Raw genomic sequence first — 24,646 nt, 5'->3', positions numbered from 1 at the left:
AGCACATGCACATGCACTTGTTACGTAGGTGCGTGGACAACGTACTGTAGGTACCTAGCGCGACCACTGGCCCACTGTAGGCATGAAGAGTGGAGTCAAGGGTCCTCTGTAGCGGCAGTGTTCTGGGTGCCTGAGGCAGCAATGACGAGACCAGACAGGGATGTCTCGTGTGCCGAAACACCGCATCCCCTGACAAATGCCGCCAGACAGCCCAGCCAGACGTCTCTAAGGCTGGGCAATCAGCAATACAGGGGAGCCACTGAGGGTCCCAACGGGCTGAATGGGCTGGACGGGGGCAGGTCGGGTCGCCTGAGCAGCGGGCTGGAACATGTCACTTTCATCACTTGCTCAAAGCATCCATGTCACTCGCTCGCTCTCCTTTGATCTTCCGCGCCTTCCACTTCCCAAGGCCCAAATCTATTCTTAATTCGAAACAACCATTTCACACTTCAACCCGACGGCTGGCCTCTTCTTTCTTCTATTACCATTTCCATCAACATCATAACCACCACATCAAAGCATCACGAAATTCATCGCCTCCATCCTTTCACCAGCCGAGACGCCCCCCTGATAACAACAACTGCGTCTCGTCTTCATTATCCATCGGTCTCCCACGTCATACCACCACCGATCACAAACTACAGCTGCGACAATGCTACTACGGCCCCTCCTCGCCGTGGCTGGCCTCTCTGCCGCCACCCACGCCTTCCTACTTCCCCCCGAGATAAGTTCACACGACGCCGAAGTCGTCGAGACGCTTCCATTCGAGAGTGCCTCCCTCGCACAGACCCAGTCACTCAGTCTTGACTGCCCTGGATGCCCTCCCGTGTTCAAGAACCACCATGGAAAGCCTAAGAAGCACCATAAGCAGCACAGCAGCCACCTCGAGCTCGACTTCTCTGTTGATCGGTCCGCCGAGTCCGACCGTCTGATGCTCAACGGCTTCGAGTTGTACCCCAACTCCGACCCATTTACCAACGTTCTCATCGCCCCACAAGTTGCCGACAAGCCGAAGCATCACAAGGACCACAAGAAACACGACAAACACACACAGGGCGATGGGGACAACTCCAGGGTTCTTCCTAGCCATCACAAGTTCAGACCAGGTCATCAGGTGAGACCAAAGGTTGTCGAGCAGCCACTCGGTTTCGGCCTTCAGATCCACCCTGTCCAGAAGACGGCCGACGACAACTTGGATCTCGTCGTTCTCGACCTCCAGATTATCGAAGTCGGTTCGGTATTTGTCGAGGGCCTTCCCAACATACGTATCAACATGATCAAGTCACCAAAAGATGACCTCCTGATCGCCAAGATTGAGCAGACCGCATCTGAGAATGTCTCATCGCCGAAGGGTGAAGAGTGCACCACCATGCTGTGCAAGTGGAAGGCTATCATCGCCGATAAGCTCAACAAAATGAAGTCGCACGGCTGCGCTGGCATGATGGGCGGCAAGGCCGGTCACGAACATACCCAACCTGCTCACCACCACGACGAGCAATACGGAATGTTCAACCGTCCTAATGGCTGGTCTTTGTTCTTCCGCAAGGTGACCTCGCACATCATCCTCCCTGTCCTTGTGGGCATTGTTGCCGGAGTCACTGTTGCCGTCGTGAGCATGTTGGTTGGAACCGTCCTTGTTGGTCTCTTCCGAAAGTTTGTCCGCGGCCAGTCTTTCTTCCCTCAACATCGCTGCCGTCTTCACCCAGGCGGACGCCACCACAAGGCCGCACAGATGGAGGCTGCTGCCGATGAGGAAAAGTCGGGCTTGATGGACAACCAGGAGGGTCTGCCTCCTTCTTATGAACAGGCCGAGGTCAACCATGTCGAGAGGGCCTAAGATATTGCAGAGTATCAAGAGTTAGGATGCCGAGGAGTGGGCGAGTAGGCCTGGCACATGGTCCATATCCCACTGCAATAGGAAACATCCGACGAGGCAGAAGAGTGAATATGGGCAAGGATTGGCGTTAGGGAACGGATACCAGAAGACATAACTGGCATTGATTGGAGGAACATAGCTTGGTCACTCCTTTTTCTTTCTGTTTGGGTCTCTGGATTATTGTCATTGCAAAATACCCACCACGCTCCTTCTAGATTGACATAGTACAATCCACATCTACATGTTCAATGACAGATCACCCACATACACACGTGCAGCCACAGTGAAGTCTGGTGCTGTACAGCTGTATTGGACTTTGGCCCGAACTATCGTAGAAAGGAGAAAGTTCAAACCTGGACGTCTGAACACGACAAGGAATGAGCCAGGTTTAGTTTTGATCAGAACACTTTCACGAGGACTTTGAATTAGGACAATATATGACAAGCCACGTTGCGGCTGGATGACATAAAGTCCACTCAAAAAACTGGGAGAACTAGGGTTTGTAGATATCCCAGCCTAGCTAGCATAGAATATGGGGGAAAACGAGGAAAACGAGCCTATCATAAACGAAGAAAGCATGTAGTTGGGTAGCTTCGGATCTGAGTTGCTGCCGCTGTTTTGCCGCATAGGCCGCACTGGTGATCTGGCGTACAACTAGCCACACCAACAATCAAGGGACAGTTCTGTGTGTTTTAAAGACTTGGTCCCTCAGACTGATACGGCGACTTGAGTTCCAATGGTGTAGACCTCATGTTCACTCCACTTACACAATACGTGACTTCTTCCCATCACAGTGAATATCACTAGCCTCCGACGTGTAAGCCAGTACCCATGATACTGTCAACACTAATTGCTGCAGTATTGAATTGCCTTCTGCCAGTTCTGAAAACAATGTAAAAGTTATCAATTAGAGAGATCCTCTCAGTCTTTTTTCTTTTATTTACAAAAAAAAGAGCACAACAATGATTAGACTGAAGCTTTGTGCATTTTTCGCTTCCTAAGATGCTTTAGCTGGACTTGGTGTTTGAGACAACGCCTAGGACCGCTAGAACATAGCCACGGCCGGTTTCCTACCAATGGGCCAAAATTCCAGAACGCCTGCTGAAATACAGTGCAGTCTTATGTGACTGTGCCGTCACGGTCCGTGTTTACCATGCTCTTAGCATTGGTAGCCTTTTCTTCTTTCTTGTAAAGAGAAGGCTAGCGTTGGAAAGCTAGAGTCAGCTCCCGGCATAGGATCTATTGGGTAGCATCACAATCAAGTACATCCTCCAACACAGGAACCCATTATGCGATGCAACCCAATCCTGTGTGAAAAGACTACATAGTAGTCGGGAGATACCAACGTTCGCATTTGTTGCATACATCCAGATCTTGGGTTATTTTTAAAGCCATTAGAGCTACGACCTGCAGTGCCATCCCCGTCTTGCTGGTTTAGCAAGCGAGTCCACATATCTGCCTTAAACCCCGGAAATTGTCCACTCCTCGATGAGTGTGTCTCGTTCAGTGGAGCACAATTAGGCCACATGATTCGTATTCGTAGGTCTAATGCCGTCGCTGGCCGACTGGAAGAGTTGCTGGGAGGTTGGCATATATTCAGGTGAGGTAAATAAGTTATCCAATTATTTCGAGCAGTTGAAGATTCGCGAACCCCGCAAACTGCTCGGATTCACGGGGACATGCCGTTTCCGGGTCAGGAAAACAAGGCGATCTCCGAAGGAACCGAGGAATCGTGCGAGCGGTTGTGCCAGTTCAGAAATCAGTAAGCCATCCTTTATGCAAGTTGCCGCATAAGTCGGCGCATCACTCAGCGAAGAATATGACTCCTTCTGTGCAAACAGCTCGAGTATTTGATTTTGCCCTGATTAGACATCACAGAAGTAAAATAACCTTCTCTTCCAGCCATGTCCTGTGCCAAGGATAGCCGAGAGGTTTTGTCCAGCGACCATGGCGAGCACGCGGAATGCTTAGTAAAAAGCCGCAAACGGCGACATACGCGGCGATTGTCGGCGCTAGCGAAAAGCTTAGTCCTCCACATCTCTTGGGCAACTCTTGGGGAAGCTTGTGAAGAAGTTGAAGCTCGGCGTGAAGTGGTGAGCTCTTGTCACGATACGATTTTTATCAATCGGTATGACTTTAATAGCCGTGACTTATTCATTGATATTGCCAATGACCGAAGAAAAGTCGCGGAGACACTCTGCTATAGGCGGGGGACTGATGCTTGGCAATTGGGCATGAGACGAAGTGAGGGGCATATCCTTGATTTTGGCCTTACGTGAGAGTCCCTTGTAGAGCCTGTCTCATGATGTTATTTGACCGCGATCCCGGGACGGTTTTACACCGAGCTGCTCCCGAGAAGCAGAGCACAAGTCATGTCTCCAGGTTCGTGCGGATTCGAAGGATCTGCCATGTGTAACCCCGTGGGGTGCTATTGGGCCTGCAGCTTACATTGTATGCTTATGACCTAGTCCGCATTGCGTAGATGATCCGCACATCACTTCTCGACGCAAGTGGTTAGAAATTGCCTTAAGATAAGCCACTCTCTACTGATTTCCGTTCTCGGGCCTTGATTTTTAAACTGTTGGAAACCTTCTCCGGTTTATTCGGTTCTTCCTTCAATTGCAGGTCAAAATGTCGGAAAAACAAACCAATGTGGACCATATTGGCGACACAAGCGGTCGCCGCAAGTCTGTTGCCGTGAACATCGTCGAGAATCCGCTGAAGCGGACTTCCCACGAACAAACCGCCGAAAATGCACGCGTGTTTGCGGAGTCCCACGGGCTGAGCGAGCATGCCTCGTTGTTCAGCCGGGCCGCCCTCGTTGCCCGCGACCCAGACAAGTTCGACACGGTCTCCGAGCTCGAGGAAGCAGAACGCGCGGCGCTTGCTTACGAGAAAGCCCACAAATGGCATGGCCCCAAGATGCTGTGGTACTCGATCGGCCTCTGCGCAATTGGGGCTGCCACTCAAGGGTGGGATCAGACTGGCTCTAATGGTGCCAACTTGTCATTCCCTAAGGAGTTCGGTATCAATGAGAAAGGCCGAGACGAATGGATCGTCGGTGTGATCAACGCCATTATTTTCTTGACAGCAGGCCTCATGTAAGTTCTTCGTCAATGATAGGGTCTACCTCTTCTCACACTCTGGATAGCGGTGCTTTCATTGTCGACCCACTCAACAAATACTTCGGCCGTCGAGGCGAAATCTTTATCACGGCTTGCTGTCTGACCGCGACTCCAATTGGATCCGGTTTCGCAAAGTCCTGGCAAGGACTGTTCGCTGCTCGCTTTGTTATGGGTATCGGTATCGGTGCGAAAAATGCCACCGTACCCATCTATTCTGCAGAGATGGCACCAGCTCGTATTCGTGGAGCCCTTGTCATGTTCTGGCAACTCTGGGTCGTAGCAGGTGGGATTGCCTGTTCTATTCTCTAAGGATCCATGAAACTAACTCTAATAGGTATATTTCTGGGGTTCTGTGCCAACGTGATTGTCAAAGACACTGGTGATATAGCCTGGCGCCTACAACTTGGATCCGCCTTCATCCCTTCTTTCATCCTCGGCATTGGCATTTTTTTCTGTCCAGAATCCCCTCGTTGGCTTATGAAAAATAATCGACACGCCGAAGCGTTTCAATCGATGTTGCGACTGAGAAGTCATCCAATTATCGCCGCCAGAGACTTTTACTACTCCCATGTCATTTATGAGGAGGAGCGCAAAGAGTCTGCGGGCTCTACCTACTTCTCCCGTCTTTGGGACTGTTTTTCAGTGCCTAGGATCAGGCGAGCGAACTATGGTGCATCGACTGTCATGTTAGCGCAGCAGATGTGCGGTATAAACAGTCAGTCATGCACGCCCCATCTTTCTGTCTCAGTGCTAACTTTGCCCAGTCATCTCGTTCTATAGCTCGTCAATTTTTGAGAATCTCGGGTACACCGCAGAACAGGCGTTGTACGCATCCCTAGGCTACGGCGCCATTCAAGTCGTTTTCACGATACCTACGCTCTTTTTGATTGACACTAAAGGACGACGGACATTGACCTTGGCCGTACGTTCTCACCCATGTCACCTTTTCTGAGGCGCAGCTAATCGTGCGATAGACCTTCCCCCTCATGTGCCTATTTTTATTGGCCGGAGGCCTGTCTCTGTTGAAGACCACTGGAACCAAAGCAGAACGGCTGGGACCTGTCGTTTTGTAGGTGAACCAAAGCTCTCGTGCGTTAGGGTGAGACTGACCAGGTAATTCCAGATTCGTCTACCTATTCACCATCTGTTACTCTCTTGGTGAGGGTCCAGTGGCTTTCCAATACTCTGCGGAGGTATTCCCAACCATTCAGCGAGAGCAGGGTATGGCATGGGCTGTCTGTATCAACAACACTTTTGGTAAGGGCTCCTGTAGATTTCGGCGAGCTTCGGTGAACTGACCTTTCTAGCCGGAATTCTAAGTCTTACGTTTCCTCGAATGCAGACCGTGATGACACCAACGGGTGCCTGTGAGTGCTTCCGGGGTAACGACTTCGAATGAGACCGTCTCTAATATCCTATGCAGTTGGCTTCTATGCAGGTCTAAATTTGATTGCCTGGTTCATGATATTCTGCTTTGTTAGAGAGACTAAGCAACTTACGCTAGAGGAAATCGATCGTAAGCAAAACGCCACACACTTTGACATTTTGTCACTGACTCTTTTCAGAGGTCTTCTCGGTTCCAACGAAGAGCTTCATTTCGTACGAGCTCACTATTTGGCTTCCATACTTCATCAAACGACACATTTTCCGTCAAAAGATCGCCAAGCCACCAGCGATTATCGAGAAAGAAGAAACGGTAGAGGAGTTGGTATCGAAGGCGTAAGGCGATCACGAGTCTTATCGATACCCAAATCATCACCCATGACTTACTGTGCTGCTGTACACATAGATAGAGGTGGTGATTTTGAGTGGTCACACGCTTTTTACGCATTTGAAGCTGCGAGATTAGGATTCTATGCATAATTGGGGCCTACAATACTAGAAATTACAGTATTAGGGGTTACAGGATGAGGAACTACAAGCTTAGAGTAGATGATTCTCTATTGATTTAGACCTAAGCCGTAAGGACACTGCCACTTTATGAGCTGCGGTTGACTTTCTTCTCTCTAGCTCTTTCGCATTTGTGGGGGACTTCCTCCCCTTCCATGGCAGCCACAAGGTAAATAAGAACTTATTTTGGCATCACAATAGTGTAATTGAGATCCTTTGTGAGGAATTGGAAGGGAGTGCTCAGAAGATTAGATGGGGCTTTTTTTGATAGCTTGTCTTCGAAAACGCTTGCTGTTTGGGGGATCTGGGGTTAGTATTTCCAAGTTGTTTCACTAGGGAGACGATTGATAGATAGCACGCCACTACCATCGCTTTGCTCAAATAGTAGAGCGTAGTCTATCTGATTCTTCGCTTAGTGCATGGCCAGCGTAGTGGGCTGGTTTGACCGCTTCGCTAAAAGATCACACAGCTTTGCTTAAAGGATGGTGGGTTGGGGGGGGGGGGGGATTGATGGTCCGTTGTGGACGTACCAATTTCATAAAGTGGTGAGCACTATGATTTTCACAGAATTGATGACGATGCTGCAGGAACTAAACCATTACTTCTACTGATATTTGAAATAGTTGGTTACTTAGGGTGCTCATTCATTCTTTTTGCGTCTACTCTACAGCCTGATAATTTAAGCCTGAGTGCATATGACATGGCGCAGCAGCACGTTTCCGAGACCGAACTGTTCGCCCGATTTGTCAAGCTGTGCTTTGACAGCCTCTTTTCCGGGTTCCGGCCTGTAGTGCGACAGCGGTCTTCACGAGAGACGGCTCCCGGGCCCGTCTAATAATCAAAGATCGTTGACCGGATGACTGCACCACTACGATTTGACGTGAACTCATATTTGAATTGACAGCTGTTAGCGGTCTGCCAGATCCATCACGAACAGGTGCAGAGATGAGTTGAAACGATGCACTTGAACACTTGGCCGGATCGACACAGTCCGGAATCACCACATCACTAGTCCATACACCTATGGATAGAATGCTGGAATCGTACCTCGGCGCACATGCCCGACGACAGCACTCACAGTTGTACATGTCAGATAAGAATATCTTTAAATACGAGCTAATCCAAGTACCTCTTATCCTCGTACATTCAAGGGCACATCATCACGGCAATCTAGAGTCAAGATTCCATTCCATTCCTTATAGTCTACGACAGGATGCGGCCCTTCATCATCATCTCAGCTCTCTACTTCGGCTACGTCTCCGCCCAAGCCCAGGCCCAAGCCCAATGCTTCGACGCCGGTGACTGTATTCTCTCAGTACGTGACTCTACCTAAGTGAACCCTCGAACTTTCTATAGCAAAGTATACTAACACGCTCAATAGGGTGGCGGCCAGTGCAATAAAGCTGCTGGGCAGCTTCTTGGGTAAGCACTCTTGCCCTGATCCACTCGGAATGAACACGTGCTCTCTGCCACCCGAAAAAGCACATGACTAATTGACCTCAACGTGTAGAACATGCCAGAAGGATGGCGCTGCAGCCACGGGTGGCAAGCCTGCGCCCGCTCCTTCAGCGAGTGCGGGAGGTCTTGACGCTCTTTTAGGTGGACTGCTTGCTGGTGGCGCGAAGCCCTCGAGTGCGGCACCAGCTGCTACTACGAAACGACCTTGAGGAGGGAGATTTCAGCTTGCCTCTCCCCCAGAAGCTTGTTCATATGCTGGTCATTCAAGCAACCGACGGCAGGGCCGTTGCTACTACGGCTAAACTGCGCCTTTTTGCTTCACTTCAAAATTCTACATACTTTAAAACTGCCGACATCTCGGTAGTGCTTCTTTCGTTTTCTCCTGGCGGCGGAACTAAGGGCATCATTGGTACATCAAAGTCCTATAAACAATACTTGAGACCATGTTTCAAAACGCATTACGTGAAACAACATAGTCGGTCAATAAAGGTCTCCATTAGTCTTGATGTGTAGCCTTAGCTGCCTGGCAGAAATGCCCAGTACCGTGATTATTCTCCTCGCTCAGGGAGACATTATAGCCATCCTTTGTATGGGAATTATTGGGTTTGAAACATTCGACCAGGGTCGCACAGTATTGGATCATGTTCGGATCAATTCACGTAATGAACACAGAACATCATATATATATATGGGTACACCACATTCCGCAGCGGGCGTGATCAGCTTTGCAAGTTATCTTTTGGTGGACCTGGCCATTTCATCGTAAATGCTTTTTTGGATGGGTAAGTGGCTAACAACGAAAAAATGAGGCCCTCTAAATGACAAAAGTGAAGTTGCTTATTAGGCGACAACGACTATGCCAAGTCTAGACTTATTCCAAGGTTTCTGACAAAAGGCAAATCGGCTGCATACGCTCTTAGTTTCTCAACAAAGTTTGCCTCCTGCCATATCAGCCGTTGCTGAGAGAGTGAAGACACGTGATATCCTGTTTGTGTATTATACCTTGGTCGCAAATTTGTGCTGCTCAACCTGGACGAAAGTCTGCCAGAAGGGCTGCCCTTCAATCAAGCGCTGCCCTCGCTAGAATCCTTATCATACTGCGAAGACCAGTCCGCTGAGTCAGGCTTTGCTTTACTGTGTGCTGTACTTTCTCTGGTCCATTCCACCGGAGAAACGCACCCTAGGTGCCTGATTACGCCCTGCAACCGATAGAAACAGCATTAAGACATCCCAGGATATGTGAAACTTTTGTTGGTTTTCCGCAATTTGAGTCGTCAGCCCAGGATACTTCGCTTAAACATTTATCGAAACCGCTGAAATGTTCGACTTCACATTGATCTGAAGCGAGATACGCGAACTGCGAGTTGGTCAAATCACAGACCCATGATTAACATCCCTGCGAGCTACATCCGGGGATATAATCCGAATCACGTATCATTCCGTGCTCACAGTCCCGGGCGCACGGGCTCAACAGCTGAGCCTTCATACTTTGAGGCACCGCTCTGACTCGCGGCAGTTCGGTAGACATGGGAACGAGCGGGGAGAGAGATGAACTGCGTCTCTGTTTGCGGTCAGCACAGGGACACCATGCCCACTTTCCGAGAGGGTCAGGTCGTTCGAGTAGTATCAGCAGCAGTTCCTCAAGGTTGCATATAGTGGAGTTCCATTTATCTTGCGCACGAGGAGGGACTTTGATGATCAAGGCAGGTAATGATCAGCATTGGCCGGATGAGTTTACTGGCATTGCAGATATGTTGGGTCTCCGCTTCCTTGTCGGCCGCCCAAAACTTTCTTTTTCTCTTCCCTCTCTTATGTCATTGCTAATGTTTACACTTTGTCGCGAGGAACACATGAACGTCGCGTGAACGTAGCTATTTCTTCTTTTATTTTCTTCTTATGTGACAGCCGTTCGGGAACAGCATGTCATGTCTCTCTTCGCACTGATCGGTGCCGTTGACAATCTAGATGAGCCAACGCCTTTGATAAACCGCCGGACGACTATTTTTGGTCTAGTACTTACTTCCCTAGTAAGATGATCGGGTGCCCAACACAATTTTGGATAGATAAACTGACTGTTGGTTCAGATCGTCACATCATTGTGTGTCAGCTTAAGGCTCTACGTCAGATTCTTTGTAACACGATGCCCTGGGTGGGACGACATCTTCGTAGTCTTCCTTTTTGTAGGTATAATCTGCATGCGGGTCTACGATTACACGTTGATTCCTTGCTAATTAGTGTGTAGATCACAACATGGATAACTAATGTGGGCTCATGTATCTGTGAGTGGCATGAGGAACCTGTCTGGAACTATCATTGACTGATGAACTGGTCTATAGTGACAAACAATGGGTTGGGGCAACACTTCGTCTTGCTGGGCTCAGCTGGTATGACGAATTTCGTCAAGGTAATACAACGTCCTCGTGTATTTGCAACCAGTACATACCCGGTCTTTTTGCGTACCTCACAAGAGCATAGTCGCTTCGCATCAGCTGACGTCAGGATCCTTCTTCACCACAGACATTCTGGTGGTGCAATGGATGCTACAACATGGCTCTAGCTTTGGTAAAGCTGTCACTTCTTTTTCAATACCTTCGCCTCCTCGACGAGAATCCGGATAAGAAGCAGCCTAGAACGAGGATTGCTATAATCTGCCTTATTGCGGTCACCTCGATCTGGGGCATCGTATATTCAATCCTGGCCTGGGTTCCATGCATTCCCGTGGAAGCTCATTGGAACTTCGAAGAATCTGCTACACGGTATGGATATGGCTCGGATGAAGTCCCCATCTTCGTCGCCACCTGTACGTACAAGCTTATATCGTCTCTTGGGGGTCTTGAAATCTGTCTCAATCCAAAGAGACTTTCGCCAGAAAACGTCAATTTGGGTTCCAAGAAATGTTGCTGACACGCCGAAGATATTATTCACGCTGCTTGCAACATGGCTATTGACATTGCTGTGCTTGCTATACCCATATTCTCAAAATCTATGTGGGTGACAACGGACAACCAGATGAGGTCAAGAATAGCCATGATCGGTCTCTACATCCTCGGAGGCCTGTAAGTTTGTTCCTAGTTGAGCTGCATAGTCCTAGTAACACATTTCGTGATTTGGTCTCTGCATGGCTGACTGCTTCCAGTTCTGTTATCTGTTCGGTAGTTCGCTTCATCCTAATTGTGCACACCCGCGCAACGACATCCCCGACCTTCGATCCGAGCTGGTATGGCGCATCTACTTGCATCCTATCGATTCTAGAAGTCGACCTGGCCACAATTGTGGCCTCTCTACCAGTGTTCTGGCCGCACTTGCGGCGCAATATAGACAAAATCATGATCACTCGCGAAGTGGAAGTGAAAGTCACGCACGAACCGCGGCCTTTCACTCAGATCGAGGACCAGGCTACTAAGGACGGAACGCGGAGCGGGGCCAGTGACAAGTATGTCGGTGACCCTGCAACAATACTGCCTTGGGAAATTCAAGGAACAAACACCTCTTCTACAAAAGGCTCCGAATCGATTGTGCTGCAAGATCTGCGCCGCAGCTACAGTAACAAGAGGACGAACGACGTGAAACTCTTCAACCCTCATAACTCGTCTCACTCTCGATCTATTTCGAACCCGATTACCAAGTGGCAACTTGGTAGAGACAGCAAGGAAGTTCTTTTGAGGTAGAAAGAAATTATTAGGCGAATGGCAAACCAGTCCTGAGGTGTTATTCATCCTCGTGGATCTGGGCACGTCCTGCGATTCTGCCAGTGGCTAGCTTCATGAGATGAGTTACGGGGAGTTTTCTCGTTCCCAAAACAATCGAACTCTCACAACCTGAGAATTTTGATATTTGGGTATCTACATGGTCACCTTTGCGGAAGTGAGAATGAGATGTATGCGTGAGTCGGCCACCTCGAATCGGTGTTCCAAATATAAATCGACGTTTGTTATTGTGATGTGAGCTTCGTGTCTATCCGGCCGACGGCGTCGATTTAATTTGCGCTTGCTTCAATACACATGTGCTTTGAATTTCTACTCTGTTGAGTATTGAGCTGAGCACAATCTCTGGATCTTTACCTCGGATCCAGGACACCGTAGTAAATATATCGATGTTCTACATATTCTTCGTCCTAAGATTTGCTTCCGTCGGAGTATTCCGCGGCGCTGCAGTAAGATTACGCTTCTAGAGCACTCACTTTGCTATTGTCATCGACCAGCCGAAGAATGCATACGATGATATCTACTTTCCTCTGAATGTGTGGTCCTTAGTCTAAATCCATGCATTGGCAGTTTTTTTAGCCTTTTTATCGGGATAGCCATCCAGTAGTGATGATTTGATTGACTTCGATGGATAAGGAAGATCGGTCATGAGTGAATATAAGGGTAATTTATGAGACTAATACCTCGGGCTCTGTGTCCATCTGACGGAAGGCTCTGAGACAACAACATCTCGCTAGTTTCCCGTTTGTACATCGCTGGTGGAGAATGCTCCGCAGTGTCTCTTGTCAAACTGCAGAACAGCTCTCGCAAGAAGTCACGCAGTGCTTTGGTCTCAACAACCGAGAGCTTCGTGGGAGGCAATTGTTGATTGCGCCTACGAAGTTGAGAACACACTCAGAAGATTCCACCCGGGTTTGATTTTCGGAACAGTGTCGATACAATTCTGTATGATTCGTGCGAACACACCATGACTCTGAGCTCTTGATATCTTCGCAAGCGTATCAACACGTCCGGGGCTTCCACCGTTCTTGGACGAATCAACGGCTGTTGTGACGTCTGACCCGCTCTCTCGGTGAGTGTAGATAATTAATCTCTTACCGTGCCAAGCAGGAGGTTTCTTTTGACAGCTCTGGAAATTAAAACAGTATAATCAGCCAAGTCGTCAGACAATGAGCAAAGATACCAAATTAAACATAGAAAGTGACTTCTAGCGTGTGATCGCCATGTGGCCCTCGTCACTCGCCCTAGCCCAACGGTATGTGCCAACGTTGATCAACGGAGGCTAGGTCAGCATGGCGTCTGATGTTAGTCTTGGGTCCTGTCAAGGTGGGGATTACTGAGTAGTAACATGTAGTCGCCGAGGTACTTGGATGGAACAAGGATGGTGAGCACAAGAGGATGGATTAAAGTCATCAGTGCGATCACGGTGCGGCGCGCGCGCGGACAACGTTGAGCACTGTATACCGCATCCTTTCAGTCTCTTAATTCATTCGTGCAAGCTACTGTGTGTCGGTCAACTTCCCTACCCTATATTCAAACCCGGAAGCCAATAATATGGAGTCCATGAGGTGGCGTGTCACAGTCATGTCTGAACCTACTATCCAGCTGGACTTAGAAGTGCAAAATTAAGGGATCGCAAGTCGTAAACAACAGAGACCTGCCTCTTGAGCGAGACTCTATAATATGAAGCCTTGTTCGAACATACAGTACTCTGGAGTAGCATCTAACATCTGTGCTGCACATGAAGGAATACCGAGCTCGAGGGCCTCAGACCGATTCAATATCTCACTCAGTCTTCAATGTGCGATACTTTCCAGGAAGCGGGGTCGTCTAGCGCATCACAAACAACTGCCTGACTCACGGGCTTTACAGTCTTGCTATTCTAATGCCCGAGCGATCACTCTGACCTCTTCTCCCTGGGGCTTCCCAGAGCCTACCGCGGATCTGTTTCGGCGATCTTGGCGATCCAGTTGCCGTCAGCATCCTGCACTGCAAGGGTTGACTCATGAAAAGCCGCACGCTTGAAAAGATTATCATAAAAGTGATCTAAATGATTGAACTGGGTAGGGAAAGGTGATTTGGAATGTCATCACAGCCAAGATGCTCTGATCATGTCTCGGCCGAGTCTCTCTGTCTGGGCGAATTGACGAGTCAATTGTAGTTGTTGCTCGCCGACGGCGTGAAGAGCCGGGGGAGTCCCGCGCAGCGCTGGCCTCTCCGGAGTATTTATTAGAAACCTTAACATGGGCTGAACAGGCCCCATGGACATGCTCCCATGCAGGACTCACAGGGGGTTCCGGCGTGGCTTAGGAGTCGCAGCAGTTCGCGTGGGTACGGATGATGCATGCGCGTATTGTGGACGACAGGGGTCCCTCAAAAACCTGAGACAACGCAGCGCAGATCCAGATCTTCTTGATTCTCGCTTCTGGGCCAGGTTGTCCTTGGCAAATCCTCGGCAGGTTTTGGCGATGTTTGACGACATCTCCTCTCCCAGCCTGTACAGGCCGCACTAGGCCACATAGCCACGTTCCTGCGTTTTGGGGCCTGGTCGCACATTCAACGCCGTGGAAAAGGTGGGTTGTAAGCATTGCTGGGGGTTTAATCACTTGGACGATGGGTTGTCAAGGAGTTCGTCTCAATTGGATCACCATCCCATTTCATTCGACTTTCACACGCCGGACGACTGTGAGCGTCAACGCGTTCTCGTCCCATTCTAAATTACAAGCATATCTGTGTTGTGTTTTTTTTCCTCCAGAGAAAAAAATGTAGCAATTCGTGAAAAAGATAGTGTGACATCGGAGCAGCAGCAGTGCAAAAAAAACTTTCGTAGACCCATCATATCCATCATCATCAAGATGGCAGGCAACGTAGCGTACAAATTCCGACGGCGAGCATAGAGAGTGGCGAAGTGAGTTAGACTGTAGCGATCGGTCGGTGGCCTACCAGTCCAATAAGGGGTATCACAGACAGTGGACCACCATTGCGTCTGGAGGAAAAAAGGACTCAAGATCTGCCAGAAATGCTCTCTATGCTGCGCCCTTCGCGTTGCACGCCTGTTCCTGCGCGTTGCAGTCCCCGACTGTCTTGCCGGAAACCTTTCCTGAATTGACGGCGTCCGCACATGCGTTGTTCTGAATAGCGCAGGCACGCTGGACAGCGGCGCCTTCATTAACGAAAGTGTTGCCGTTGACCGAGAAGGGCCTGTCGGAGTTGCCGGAATCCGTCACCGCCGGGGCGGCGATGCCTCCGATGGCATCTCCGCTCTGGGAGGAGGAGGAGGCGGTGGAGGAGGAGGAAGAGGAAGAGGACCCGCTCTTAGCGTTGCCTCCGGACTCGCTCGCGGATGCGGAAGCGGTTGAATTATTGCCGTCCGCCGTTGCGGCCTGTTGGGAGTTACCATTCTGTCCCTTTGTACCTTTGCCTTTACCAGTGGAGGATGAGGAGCCTGATTTGGAAGATGAAGTGGCAGATGAAGGAGTCGCAGCAGCTTGTTGAGAGGCATTGGAGTCGGTGTTGGAGCTGGATGCAGAGGCCTGGGAGGATTGGGAATTACCTTGTCCTTGGCCTGCTTGACCCCGGCCACCCTGGCCTGCTTGACCAGCCTGGCCCTGTTGTGCGGCCTGGCCTTGTTGTGCGGCCTGGCCCTGTTGTCCGTTCTGGCCTTGTCGTCCGTTCTGGCCCTGGTTCTGGTTCTGGTTCTGGCCTGCGTTGGCGTTGTTGCCTCCATTGTTGTTGTTGCCGCCACCGTTGCCGCCAATAGTGATCTGAAACAGTTAGTTTTTGGGTGCTTGATCAACTTGGGGTCAAGGGCTGTACTCACTCTCACACAGTCATCTTGGGCACCACTAGAAATCAATCATGTCAGCTAACACTCTTCTAATGGCATGTGACAAACCGCAGGTCAGGATGATTCTTACCGCTGAGCGACAGGCATGAGAATAGGCTGGTGGTTGGAAGCACCGGCCATGGTGCAGATACGGTAGTTACCGGCGGGGAGACCACCAGTGACAGTAGCGCTCAGGCCTCCGTTGCCGTTTCCGGCGTCGTTGATACCCTTGAAGAAGGCAAACTGGGAAGCGTCGAGGGGCTGGTTAGGAGTGATGGAGTTGCCCATGTCCTGGATGGTGACGTGAGTGTGGCCAATGACATTGCCTCCATTTCCGAGCTGCTGGGGCGCGGAGTAGTAGGTGTTGTCGGGGTTGGTGAAGGTGCCAAGGTCCATGTTTGCGATCTGCACGTTAACATCGAAGTCCTGGTTCGGTTGAGGCTCCTTGCCGGGCACAGGACTTGTGATGATGGTAGAGGCCATGTTGTTCTGAGCTGGGATCTCACCCATGGGGATACCGTTGCAAGATCCAGCCTTGTTCTGGAGGCCATTGGTCAGGGTCTTGCCCGAGCAGAAGTTGATGAAGTTGTTTTTATCCGTGATGGAGGCGGCCTGGCCCGCTTCGGCACCGGCTTCCTGTCCATCTGATGCCGAGCCGTCTTGGACAGCATTGGCTTGCAGACACTGAGCACCATCTGCGGCAGAAAAGTCAGTATATGATGGGGTTGAGTGAGGGGAACAAGTCGTGAGCAGAGAAGCATCCCTGAATAGGACTTGAAAGGCTGAAGCTGTCACATACTGTTGCCTCCATTATTGGCGTTGTTGTCTGGCACGAATGTTAGCGACCGTTGACGGTAGAGCCAGTTCATGACCTCATGTAGCGTCCGCTACTGTCAAAGAGGAGGACTGTGATAATACTTACTGTTGCCGCCGTTCTGGCCATTTTGTGCGTTCTGACCGTTCTGGCCGTTCTGACCTTGCTGTGCGTTCTGGCCTTGTTGTCCATTCTGGCCCTGCTGAGCATTCTGACCCTGCTGTCCGTTTTGGCCTTGCTGGCCCTGCTGTCCTTGTTGTCCCTGTCCCCCCTGTTGTCCCTGTCCCTGTCCCTGTCCTCCCTGTCCTTGACCACCACCGCGTCCACCGCCGAAGCCACCGCCTCCGAAGCCGCCGCCTCCGAACTGCCTTGAGACCAGGAGGCCGTCCTGGTGTCGGTGGATGGCAGACGCCTCGATGGCGGCGGAGAAGCCCATGAGGGCGAAGACGAGGGTGTTCAGCTGCATCTTGAGTAGATGTGTGATAATTAAGGATTGCTCGTTAGTCGGTAATAGGTTGAAGAAGTGAAGCCGTCGTCGTAGACGAGGGTTGGTACCAGACCAAAAGGTTTAAGAGGGGTTGACACTCTGGAGTGTGTGTAAAGGAATGACCATGAGGTTTACTCAGAAAACCTCGTTACATCCGACGAAGAGAGCGAACGAATGTAAAAAATACACAACCAGCGCGCGACAACACGAAGTAGATGAGACGACAGGTCGAACAGATAAAGAGCGTGAAAGAATGTGGGCTGGGGAGCGAGGGGGAATTCAGATATAGCTATGGCGAGCCAAGACCGGCCGCTTTATATTCAGATGCTTGACTGGTTTCGCTTGTCCCCATCGCCAAGAAGTTCTGCTGCCGGGGGTGGTTTAAGTGGGCAAGGTGCCCACCCTCGCGGGCCTGTTGTCTCTCTCGCGATGGCCGCCGTGGGAGGGCGCACATGGGAAAGGAGGCGAGCCGCCTTGCAGGCAGAGCGCCCCACGGGCACGGAGCGAGACGCAGGGGTCGACTACTAGTCGAGTATTTTGTTCCAACAGGGCTGGATCCCTGTCCCAAGTTTTTAAGGTTAAATCAGGCTCCTGCACTCCCGTGTGTACGGGAGTACTCAGTCCCACCCTGCGCCCCCCGAGGATGCAGTGTGAGTGGGTACAGACGATGTCCTCTCTTGGGTAAGGAGTGCATCAAGGGGATCAGGGAGCGCCTCGAGGCAAGGGCATGAGCGAGAGAGGGCCCCTGTCCCATGACGAGAAGAAATGCGACTAGAGGGAACAGACCCTTGACGCGATGGAAGATGCGAGACGGGGTGGAGATGATGGGCAGGGCTGAAGGGGCACAAGTGATGAGCAAAATGATGCCCATCTTAAGTCGATCTTGGCACGGGCCGTTGTACCGTCTCAAGTACCAGCCTGAACCAGGGCCGAGGGGCCTGCTACGGATGGCAGCCATCTCGTCTGTTTTGCAGGGCATTGCAGGGCATTGCAGGGCACTGCAGGGCCAGGACGGGTTCGGAGAGGGTAGCGAGGACTGGCGAGACTGGCTCGCAAGCCGGGATTGCCCCCAGAGCATCTCAGGCACGGTCAGTCCGGACGATCATGACGGGCGCAGTCTGATAGGCTGGACCGAGGCGTTAAGCCCATCGTGGACGTGTCTGATAATTGGGGGGACTGTGTGCAAAGCGAGAGCTGGTGTTCGGTTGCCGTTCGGGCAGTTCAGGCTGAAGACTACGGACGATGGTGCAGGTTGGGGTGGAGTTCTCGCCGTCGCCCCTAGACGTTGATGCGGCTCAAAATGTCAGAGGTTATTTACTGGGCCCCTGGTTAGCGGGCTGTGGTAGCGGGTCTAGGGCGCCGTTGGCGGTGCTGATTGGCCGCGTTGTGCTGATCAGGCACGCTGGGTTTCGGATGGCTTTCATCCCAGGGGCCGATGAGGCGAAACCATGCCTCAGATGTTCCCGCCGACCAAGCACCAAGCGCTTTCTAACTAGCACGACTAGGTACAGAACCTGCCCTGCCCTGCCCTGCCCTGCCGTGTCCTGTCCTGCACCGCCTGGCCTGCACCGCCTGGCCTGCACCGCCTGGCCTGCACAAAACTGCGCAGTTCGGCTTGGCACGGCAACCGTGAGCCGCAGGGGCAGAGGGCACACAGTGGCAGCCCGTCGCGCCGAACCTCACTCTGCGCATGGCTGGTACGGCGCCGCCCCCCTGTCTCTCCCCTGTCTGTCCCTGTCTCTCCTCCCAATATGGCCATCTGCCACACAGTCAGTCTCGATACAGCCAGCGTGAGCCAGCACCTCAACAGCTGGGTACCACCCCTCCACAGCGCCTGTGTGCGGCGCTAAGTGTACCACCATAGTTTTTGGACTGTGGCTCGGTGTCCAACCACAAGCAGGCAGAATCGTGGGACATGGTTGCGCCCATCCTCCCCACCGAGACCAGCAGCTGGTCCACAGGTACTTTCTCGCTACCTCGCTCCCCCTGCGACGATCGAAGTTTGCTCTTCTCGCGCCAGCGCTATGGGAGAATCACCGTTTAGTCCGGCGATGATTCCCCCCAGGGTACAGCACATGACAGAGGAGATCATGTTCGTATCCTCGCCGTAAATTACAGGGTGGTGGCTGAATACGGTTTGAAATGGGGAGGGGACGTCGGGGATAGTGTCAAACCACAACCACGGCGCGTGTATGTTACTAATCAACACAAGAATAATCATGCCTTGTCTGTGTATGGTATGTGTAAGTGTGTGTGTGGAGAGGTGTATGTCGGTCAGACCCCGAGATTTACGCTCCAACGCCAACGCCAACACCATCGGATAATCTGTCATCTTGTCTTTGTCTCGTCCACCACTGTTCGGCCGACCCTGTTGCATCTCGGCACCAGACCTCCAGCTTCAACAGTTTGATCGGTTAAGCAGCTTGGCCTTGGCCTCGCTCTGGGCAACGGAACACAAAGGCACTCCACATACCGGGAACAAAACAAGCGACTATCCACTCTGCCGCCGCGACCCTCACGGTCGAGTCTCAACCAGGTGGAGCCGCTGATCGCAATGTCGAAAACATCCTCGTTCCGTGGTTGAGAATCTAATATATCTCGCCAATTGTTTCTGTGCAAATAGTTGAGACCAAGCTGATGAGCTTGATGTCGGACGAGACGAAAGACTTGCAGCAGAGCAGGGCGTTCAAGGTGCAGAGGTGTCGAGTCGCGAAGAGCCAGCCCTCACCCAAAACGCCTTGGCTGTTTGACTGCCCCTGGTGGGAGAACGCAGAGTAGGATTGGTCGGGTTCTCGGCGAAACTGAATTCGGGAATAGCCCGGGCATCCCTGGCTTTTTCTCCCCTGCGTTCTATAGCTGCTGAGATATTACCATGACCTCATTCCGAGTAGGTCATGTCCCACGCTCTCGGTCGCTTGCCCGCCCAACCAAGATCGGGGCCGCATGCATCGACACCGGCCCGCCAAGCTTCGCCGATAGCCTTTGGCCGTCGACAAGACGTCAAACTCCGACGTTAAGCTTTGGTCAACGAACTTTCTCTGCTGCATGCATGCAGGAACGCGTGCTGCCTTGCATATATGTCACGGGCCTGAACAGCCTCCATTTCTCACAGTCAGTAGACTTGGCGATCCTGAGTTGCCAACTATAACCGACGTCGTCGAAGGTCTGTGGGTACGCGCGGTCTCTCTCACGAGCCTGACTTCGGTTCGATTTGTCAGTTTGTTCGTCGGTTCACGATCACGACAAGCCGCTGATAACTCTGCCTGACTGACTTCACGACTCGAGGAACCGGTCTTGGGGCTTTAGATCGAAAGGCCCATGCCGCAGCTCGACACGATGACTTGTTTGAACATGGCGATGCGACAGCTACGAATCGAGGTGCCAAGTGTCGTCGCGTATCTGTACCCAGACTGAAGGAGTGTGAGCCGTTTTGCACTTGCCAGATCGCACATATCTCATAGAAAGCTAAACGCAAGCACTAGACCTGTGCTCTCATTCAGTCACAGGGTTTGATAGGGCTTGAAGAGCGCTGCGTAGCCCTGACTTCTTGAAAATGGTGGTTTGTCACAGCATCGAGTACGCAAGAGCTTGTACATGATTCTAGCTCTTGTCCATATAGGTTTCGATCATAACTCGGTCTCGACTTTGAGGGCCGCCACGATCAAATCGAGCCAGGCCGCCAGCCGGAATCCCGAACGGGCGACCTGTAACTCGATCACCGGCGCAGCCTTCTCATAGTACTCCCCACCTAGTTCCTGCCCCACGATGGCTGCTGGTCCCTCAGGAAGCACTAGATACGTGTTAGCAAATCGCTCCAAGGGTCGACATAACGCCACGAAACGAAGCCCAAGGGGCAAGTGATTGCGGGGGCCGTGCTGGATCACCAGACAAGACGCGGCCCGAGAACTAGCCACAAACAGATGAACGAGAGGAAACAACGGATGCTCACCATGAGAACAGACATAAGCATTGCCTTCCCTCGCCCAGCCCAGAGCGGTGTTGATAGGATCAGCAAAATCCACACCATCCAGCCACGTCTTACTCTGGCTCTTGAAGTCCCCGTCCTTGATCTTGCCAGTGAGCTCATCCGCCCACTCCTGGGCCTCATGATATGGCTTCCTCCTGATGCCGCCAACCCATTTCTCCGCGATCGAGCTGTCCCAGACATGGTGGAGATTGAGCTCACGCCCCTCCCAGAGCACATGAATGCCGTTCCCGCCCCGGGACACATCTTCGTCGTGCAGGGGCTGGTGGATGTCTCCAACAAAGTGCACCACGAACTTGGCGGCCTGCGCGCGGAGCCACACTGGGATAGAAGGGTCGAGGATTTGAGTGGTATAGTTCTGGATCGCAGTCACCACGCACCCCTCATCCTTGCAGTCGCGGTCGAGTTCGACAGAGCAGTTGTAGGGCGGCTGGTCCTTGGCGTCGATGAAGTGGAACACGCCCGTATAATGGCCCCATTTCGTGTATCGGATGGAGTCGGCCCACGTAGCCACGTTGGCGAGGTAGTCGGCGGTGTCGTTTCGGAGGAGGGTTTGGAAGTAGGTTGCCGTCTGCGGCTGGACAAAGTTACTGGCAAGGTAGGCGATAGTGATGTGCCCGAAACCTGGGGAAGTTAGTGACTGGAAAGTGTGCATTTGGTAATAGAGGTTGCTCACCTCCCCATGCCAGCGCTTCCGGAACGGCCACGAGGCCTAACGCGGCGACACAAGATAGCTTCATATTTACACAAACAGCGCTGATGACATGAGAAATGCAGTTGAAACGTAAAAGTAAAGGGAATCGAAGCAACGGAGATGGTTGCGTTCAGCTGCTTGAAAGCAGTACGCGCTGGGATAGGTGCCGATCATCCACGTCGGGTGGTGTCAGTTGATCCGGCAACCTGGACACATGCGCGTTATCGACGACCAACGACAGCGAATCGATCTGCGGCTCACGGCCCCCCATGCGAAAGGCAAGACAACTTACCGTAATGCTTACCTGAGAAACTAAGACAGATTGCTAGTTTCCGCTGACTCAAGAATGATGACCCGAGAAACAAATGCTCTTGACGCTGTTTCAGTCGTCTTGTGATGTGAAGTTGCTTGCTCCGATCATTGCCAGTGTTTCCGCGGGTTAGATGGGCTGGTGGGCACCAGGTTAGGGGGACAGCTGCCTAGCTAGGTACGTCAGGGTCGTGCTGGTGAGGTAATCGGACCCGGTCTTAGCCGCCATCTCCGCTGAGGCCCTCCTCCCAGCCCCTAAATCGCCAGGCGCCCAATGAGCAGAGGTCCCTTTCAAAGCTGGCAGTCACAGGCCCATCTGCCGCTGCAGAAGCACCCTGGGTGCCGTAGCACCTGGCGATCCGTGCAGTCAACAATCGCGGGACAGCTGCAGGCTTTGGGACCGCGTTAAACTCAATCTGGTAGGACCCCCACTGTAACTCTTCCCGGCTTGGGCTTATCTTTCGCACCAACTGTTGAACCTCGAAGTGCGATAAGGCCTTTCAGTCATTCGAGTCGCGGGACCATCCAAGCCACTTGACCTTGACCCTGATCCAGGTCCATCACCACCTGACTCTTTGGACAGCAAATCCTTCAACTCCCCTCTCAACACTCATGCCTGGCGTCACCAACCCATATCCACTCCTATCCTTATTTCCTATATCCTATCCAATTCGTCTGGCATAGCAGGACGGGTCTCAGAATCCTGCCACTCAATCCTCCGTCATGGCCACAATCATCGCTGAGATGGCCTCGGCCGTGACGACCTCCACACAGATCGGTGAATCCTTATCCGGCATTTTTGGCTGCATCAGTCTGGTCGCTTGGATATGTTTGCTTGTGAGCACCCTCTTCCCAATGCCAATGGTCTCTGCGGCTTCTAATCTTCCGGAAAGCTTCCCCAGCTTGTCACCAATTACAAGGCCCAGAGCGCAGATGGCCTTTCAATGGGTTTCCTCTTCATTTGGCTTCTCGGTGACATCACAAACCTTGCTGGTATGTAGACCCAGGTCCATCGTCCAATTTTGGGCCAATTTCAATTGTTGGGACCTCTTATCGCAGCGCATGTCCTGCCCGGCGCAAGCGCACGTGCCTGGTTCACCGCCAAGCTGACCGACTGTCTCTGTGTAACAGGCGCGCTCGTTACGAATCTTGCCCCCTCTGCCGTCGCAATAGGATGCTACTTCTGCGTCGCCGATGTGATCCTTATCAGTCAATCCCTATACTACAATGCCATCAATGCCCGACGGAGGAACCGTGAGCACCTCGCCTCGTTGCAGGCACAGGCCACCGAGGAGGAGCCGCTCCTTTCCCGCCGGCGGTCGAGCTCCGGTGCCGGGGGGCTGCCGGGAAGCCACAGGCGCCACTCTGTGCGACGGGGCTCGTCAGGCCTGGACCCGCTGACGAGGATCGTGACGGGAGAGGACGAGACGCCGCAACGGAGCCCATGGCTGACCAACACGCTGAGTCTCTTTGCGGTGTACGCGCTCGGTGTCGTGGCCTGGTTCGTCAGCCGGGAGGTGCTTCCGTCCAAGAGTGACGATGCGCAGGACCCTGCCGGATCCGACCCGGCAAACGCGGGCAAAGACCCGGTAGTGGTGGTGGGCATGGCCCTGGGATATATCAGCGCGCTGTGTTATCTGTGCGCGCGCATCCCGCAGATCATCAAGAACTGGCGAGAGAAGTCCACTGAGGGTATGTATTGAGCCACACGAGGGTTTTGTCGTTGTTGTTCCGCAAGCTGACATGCGTGCCGCAGGCCTGGCGCTCCTGTTCTTCCTTCTCTCACTCACAGGAAACCTTACCTATGGCGCGAGCCTCGTTGCGTATTCCCAGGACAGCGCCTACATTCTCAAGGCTCTGCCCTGGCTGTTGGGCTCGCTTGGTACGATTGCCGAGGACGCGATCATCTTTGTGCAGTTTAAGTTATATTCCAAGACAGGTCAGGCCAAGGAAGATGCGGTCGAGGAGAACGGCGATGGGCCATCGTACTCAGCCTAGAAGGCTTGGGAGGAGCGCTAATGACAACACGGTGCGATGCTCAGATGGGTTGTTAATGTATGGTTTCACTCGCATTGTCAGGAGTTGGAAACGGTAAATTGCTTACGGCGTCAGCAGGTCGTGCGACTCATTCGCTGGTAGTCGCTTAAGGGGTTGCATTTCAAGTACGCATTCTCATTTGGAAGGGTCAATTGATTGATTGGATACATCCAACAACGGTATATCAGCTTGATCAATCATCATTAGGATCGTGTCGCTCCCATGTGTTGCAGCAGCGGCGACTCCGAGGCAGCTGGAACTGACGGGGAGCCAGAGGTGGCCAGCTGAGGGCCGTTGAGCGTCGCCGACAGAGGTCAAAAGGCAATGTTCGTTTATCACAGGCTGCTCTTCCACTGTGTGACGATCATGTACAACCATCAGGTTTCGCCTCTGGCAGCCGAGTTGATCGTTGTCGCAGGCCTGTGGCACTCTGTGGAGCAC

At 52.1% G+C, this 24,646-nt stretch overlaps 7 protein-coding genes across 7 annotated transcripts; 5 read left to right on the top strand and 2 right to left on the bottom strand.

Moving 5' to 3' along the window:
• Window positions 1–652: 652 nt before the first annotated feature.
• J7T55_011555 (uncharacterized protein) lies at window positions 653–1,837 on the top strand (the record flags this gene model as incomplete). Its single annotated transcript, XM_053135764.1, has 1 exon — window positions 653–1,837. The coding sequence occupies one exon, from the start codon at window positions 653–655 to the stop codon at window positions 1,835–1,837; it is 1,185 nt and encodes a 394-aa protein (XP_052999361.1).
• Window positions 1,838–4,507: 2,670 nt separating this feature from the next.
• On the top strand, window positions 4,508–6,724 carry J7T55_011554 (facilitated glucose; the record flags this gene model as incomplete). The annotated part of the gene is made up of 8 exons (XM_053135753.1): window positions 4,508–4,977; window positions 5,028–5,284; window positions 5,766–5,923; window positions 5,976–6,070; window positions 6,125–6,258; window positions 6,309–6,368; window positions 6,425–6,517; window positions 6,567–6,724. 8 exons carry the CDS (start codon window positions 4,508–4,510, stop codon window positions 6,722–6,724), a joined length of 1,425 nt encoding a protein of 474 aa, XP_052999360.1.
• A 1,380-nt stretch (window positions 6,725–8,104) lies between these two features.
• J7T55_011553 (uncharacterized protein) lies at window positions 8,105–8,558 on the top strand (the record flags this gene model as incomplete). Its single annotated transcript, XM_053135741.1, has 3 exons — window positions 8,105–8,206; window positions 8,273–8,313; window positions 8,402–8,558. 3 exons carry the CDS (start codon window positions 8,105–8,107, stop codon window positions 8,556–8,558), a joined length of 300 nt encoding a protein of 99 aa, XP_052999359.1.
• A 2,136-nt stretch (window positions 8,559–10,694) lies between these two features.
• On the top strand, window positions 10,695–12,017 carry J7T55_011552 (uncharacterized protein; the record flags this gene model as incomplete). The annotated part of the gene is made up of 4 exons (XM_053135730.1): window positions 10,695–10,733; window positions 10,867–11,149; window positions 11,264–11,405; window positions 11,486–12,017. 4 exons carry the CDS (start codon window positions 10,695–10,697, stop codon window positions 12,015–12,017), a joined length of 996 nt encoding a protein of 331 aa, XP_052999358.1.
• A 3,062-nt stretch (window positions 12,018–15,079) lies between these two features.
• J7T55_011551 (uncharacterized protein) lies at window positions 15,080–17,159 on the bottom strand (the record flags this gene model as incomplete). Its single annotated transcript, XM_053135719.1, has 5 exons — window positions 15,080–15,817; window positions 15,874–15,898; window positions 15,971–16,574; window positions 16,679–16,705; window positions 16,802–17,159. The coding sequence occupies 5 exons, from the start codon at window positions 17,157–17,159 to the stop codon at window positions 15,080–15,082; spliced, it is 1,752 nt and encodes a 583-aa protein (XP_052999357.1).
• Window positions 17,160–20,806: 3,647 nt separating this feature from the next.
• Window positions 20,807–21,905, bottom strand: J7T55_011550 (nuclease s1; the record flags this gene model as incomplete). The annotated part of the gene is made up of 3 exons (XM_053135708.1): window positions 20,807–20,970; window positions 21,130–21,789; window positions 21,842–21,905. 3 exons carry the CDS (start codon window positions 21,903–21,905, stop codon window positions 20,807–20,809), a joined length of 888 nt encoding a protein of 295 aa, XP_052999356.1.
• Window positions 21,906–22,891: 986 nt separating this feature from the next.
• Window positions 22,892–24,166, top strand: J7T55_011549 (vacuolar transporter YPQ3; the record flags this gene model as incomplete). The annotated part of the gene is made up of 4 exons (XM_053135697.1): window positions 22,892–23,005; window positions 23,062–23,161; window positions 23,228–23,860; window positions 23,925–24,166. 4 exons carry the CDS (start codon window positions 22,892–22,894, stop codon window positions 24,164–24,166), a joined length of 1,089 nt encoding a protein of 362 aa, XP_052999355.1.
• Between the last annotated feature and the right edge of the window lie 480 nt (window positions 24,167–24,646).

Source organism: Diaporthe amygdali, assembly GCF_026229845.1.
Source record: "Diaporthe amygdali strain CAA958 chromosome Unknown NODE_2_length_3802984_cov_64_841326, whole genome shotgun sequence".
NCBI classification, from domain to species: domain Eukaryota; kingdom Fungi; phylum Ascomycota; class Sordariomycetes; order Diaporthales; family Diaporthaceae; genus Diaporthe; species Diaporthe amygdali.
Note: the sequence above shows the minus strand (reverse complement) of the source record. Positions and strands in the feature narration are given on the sequence as shown.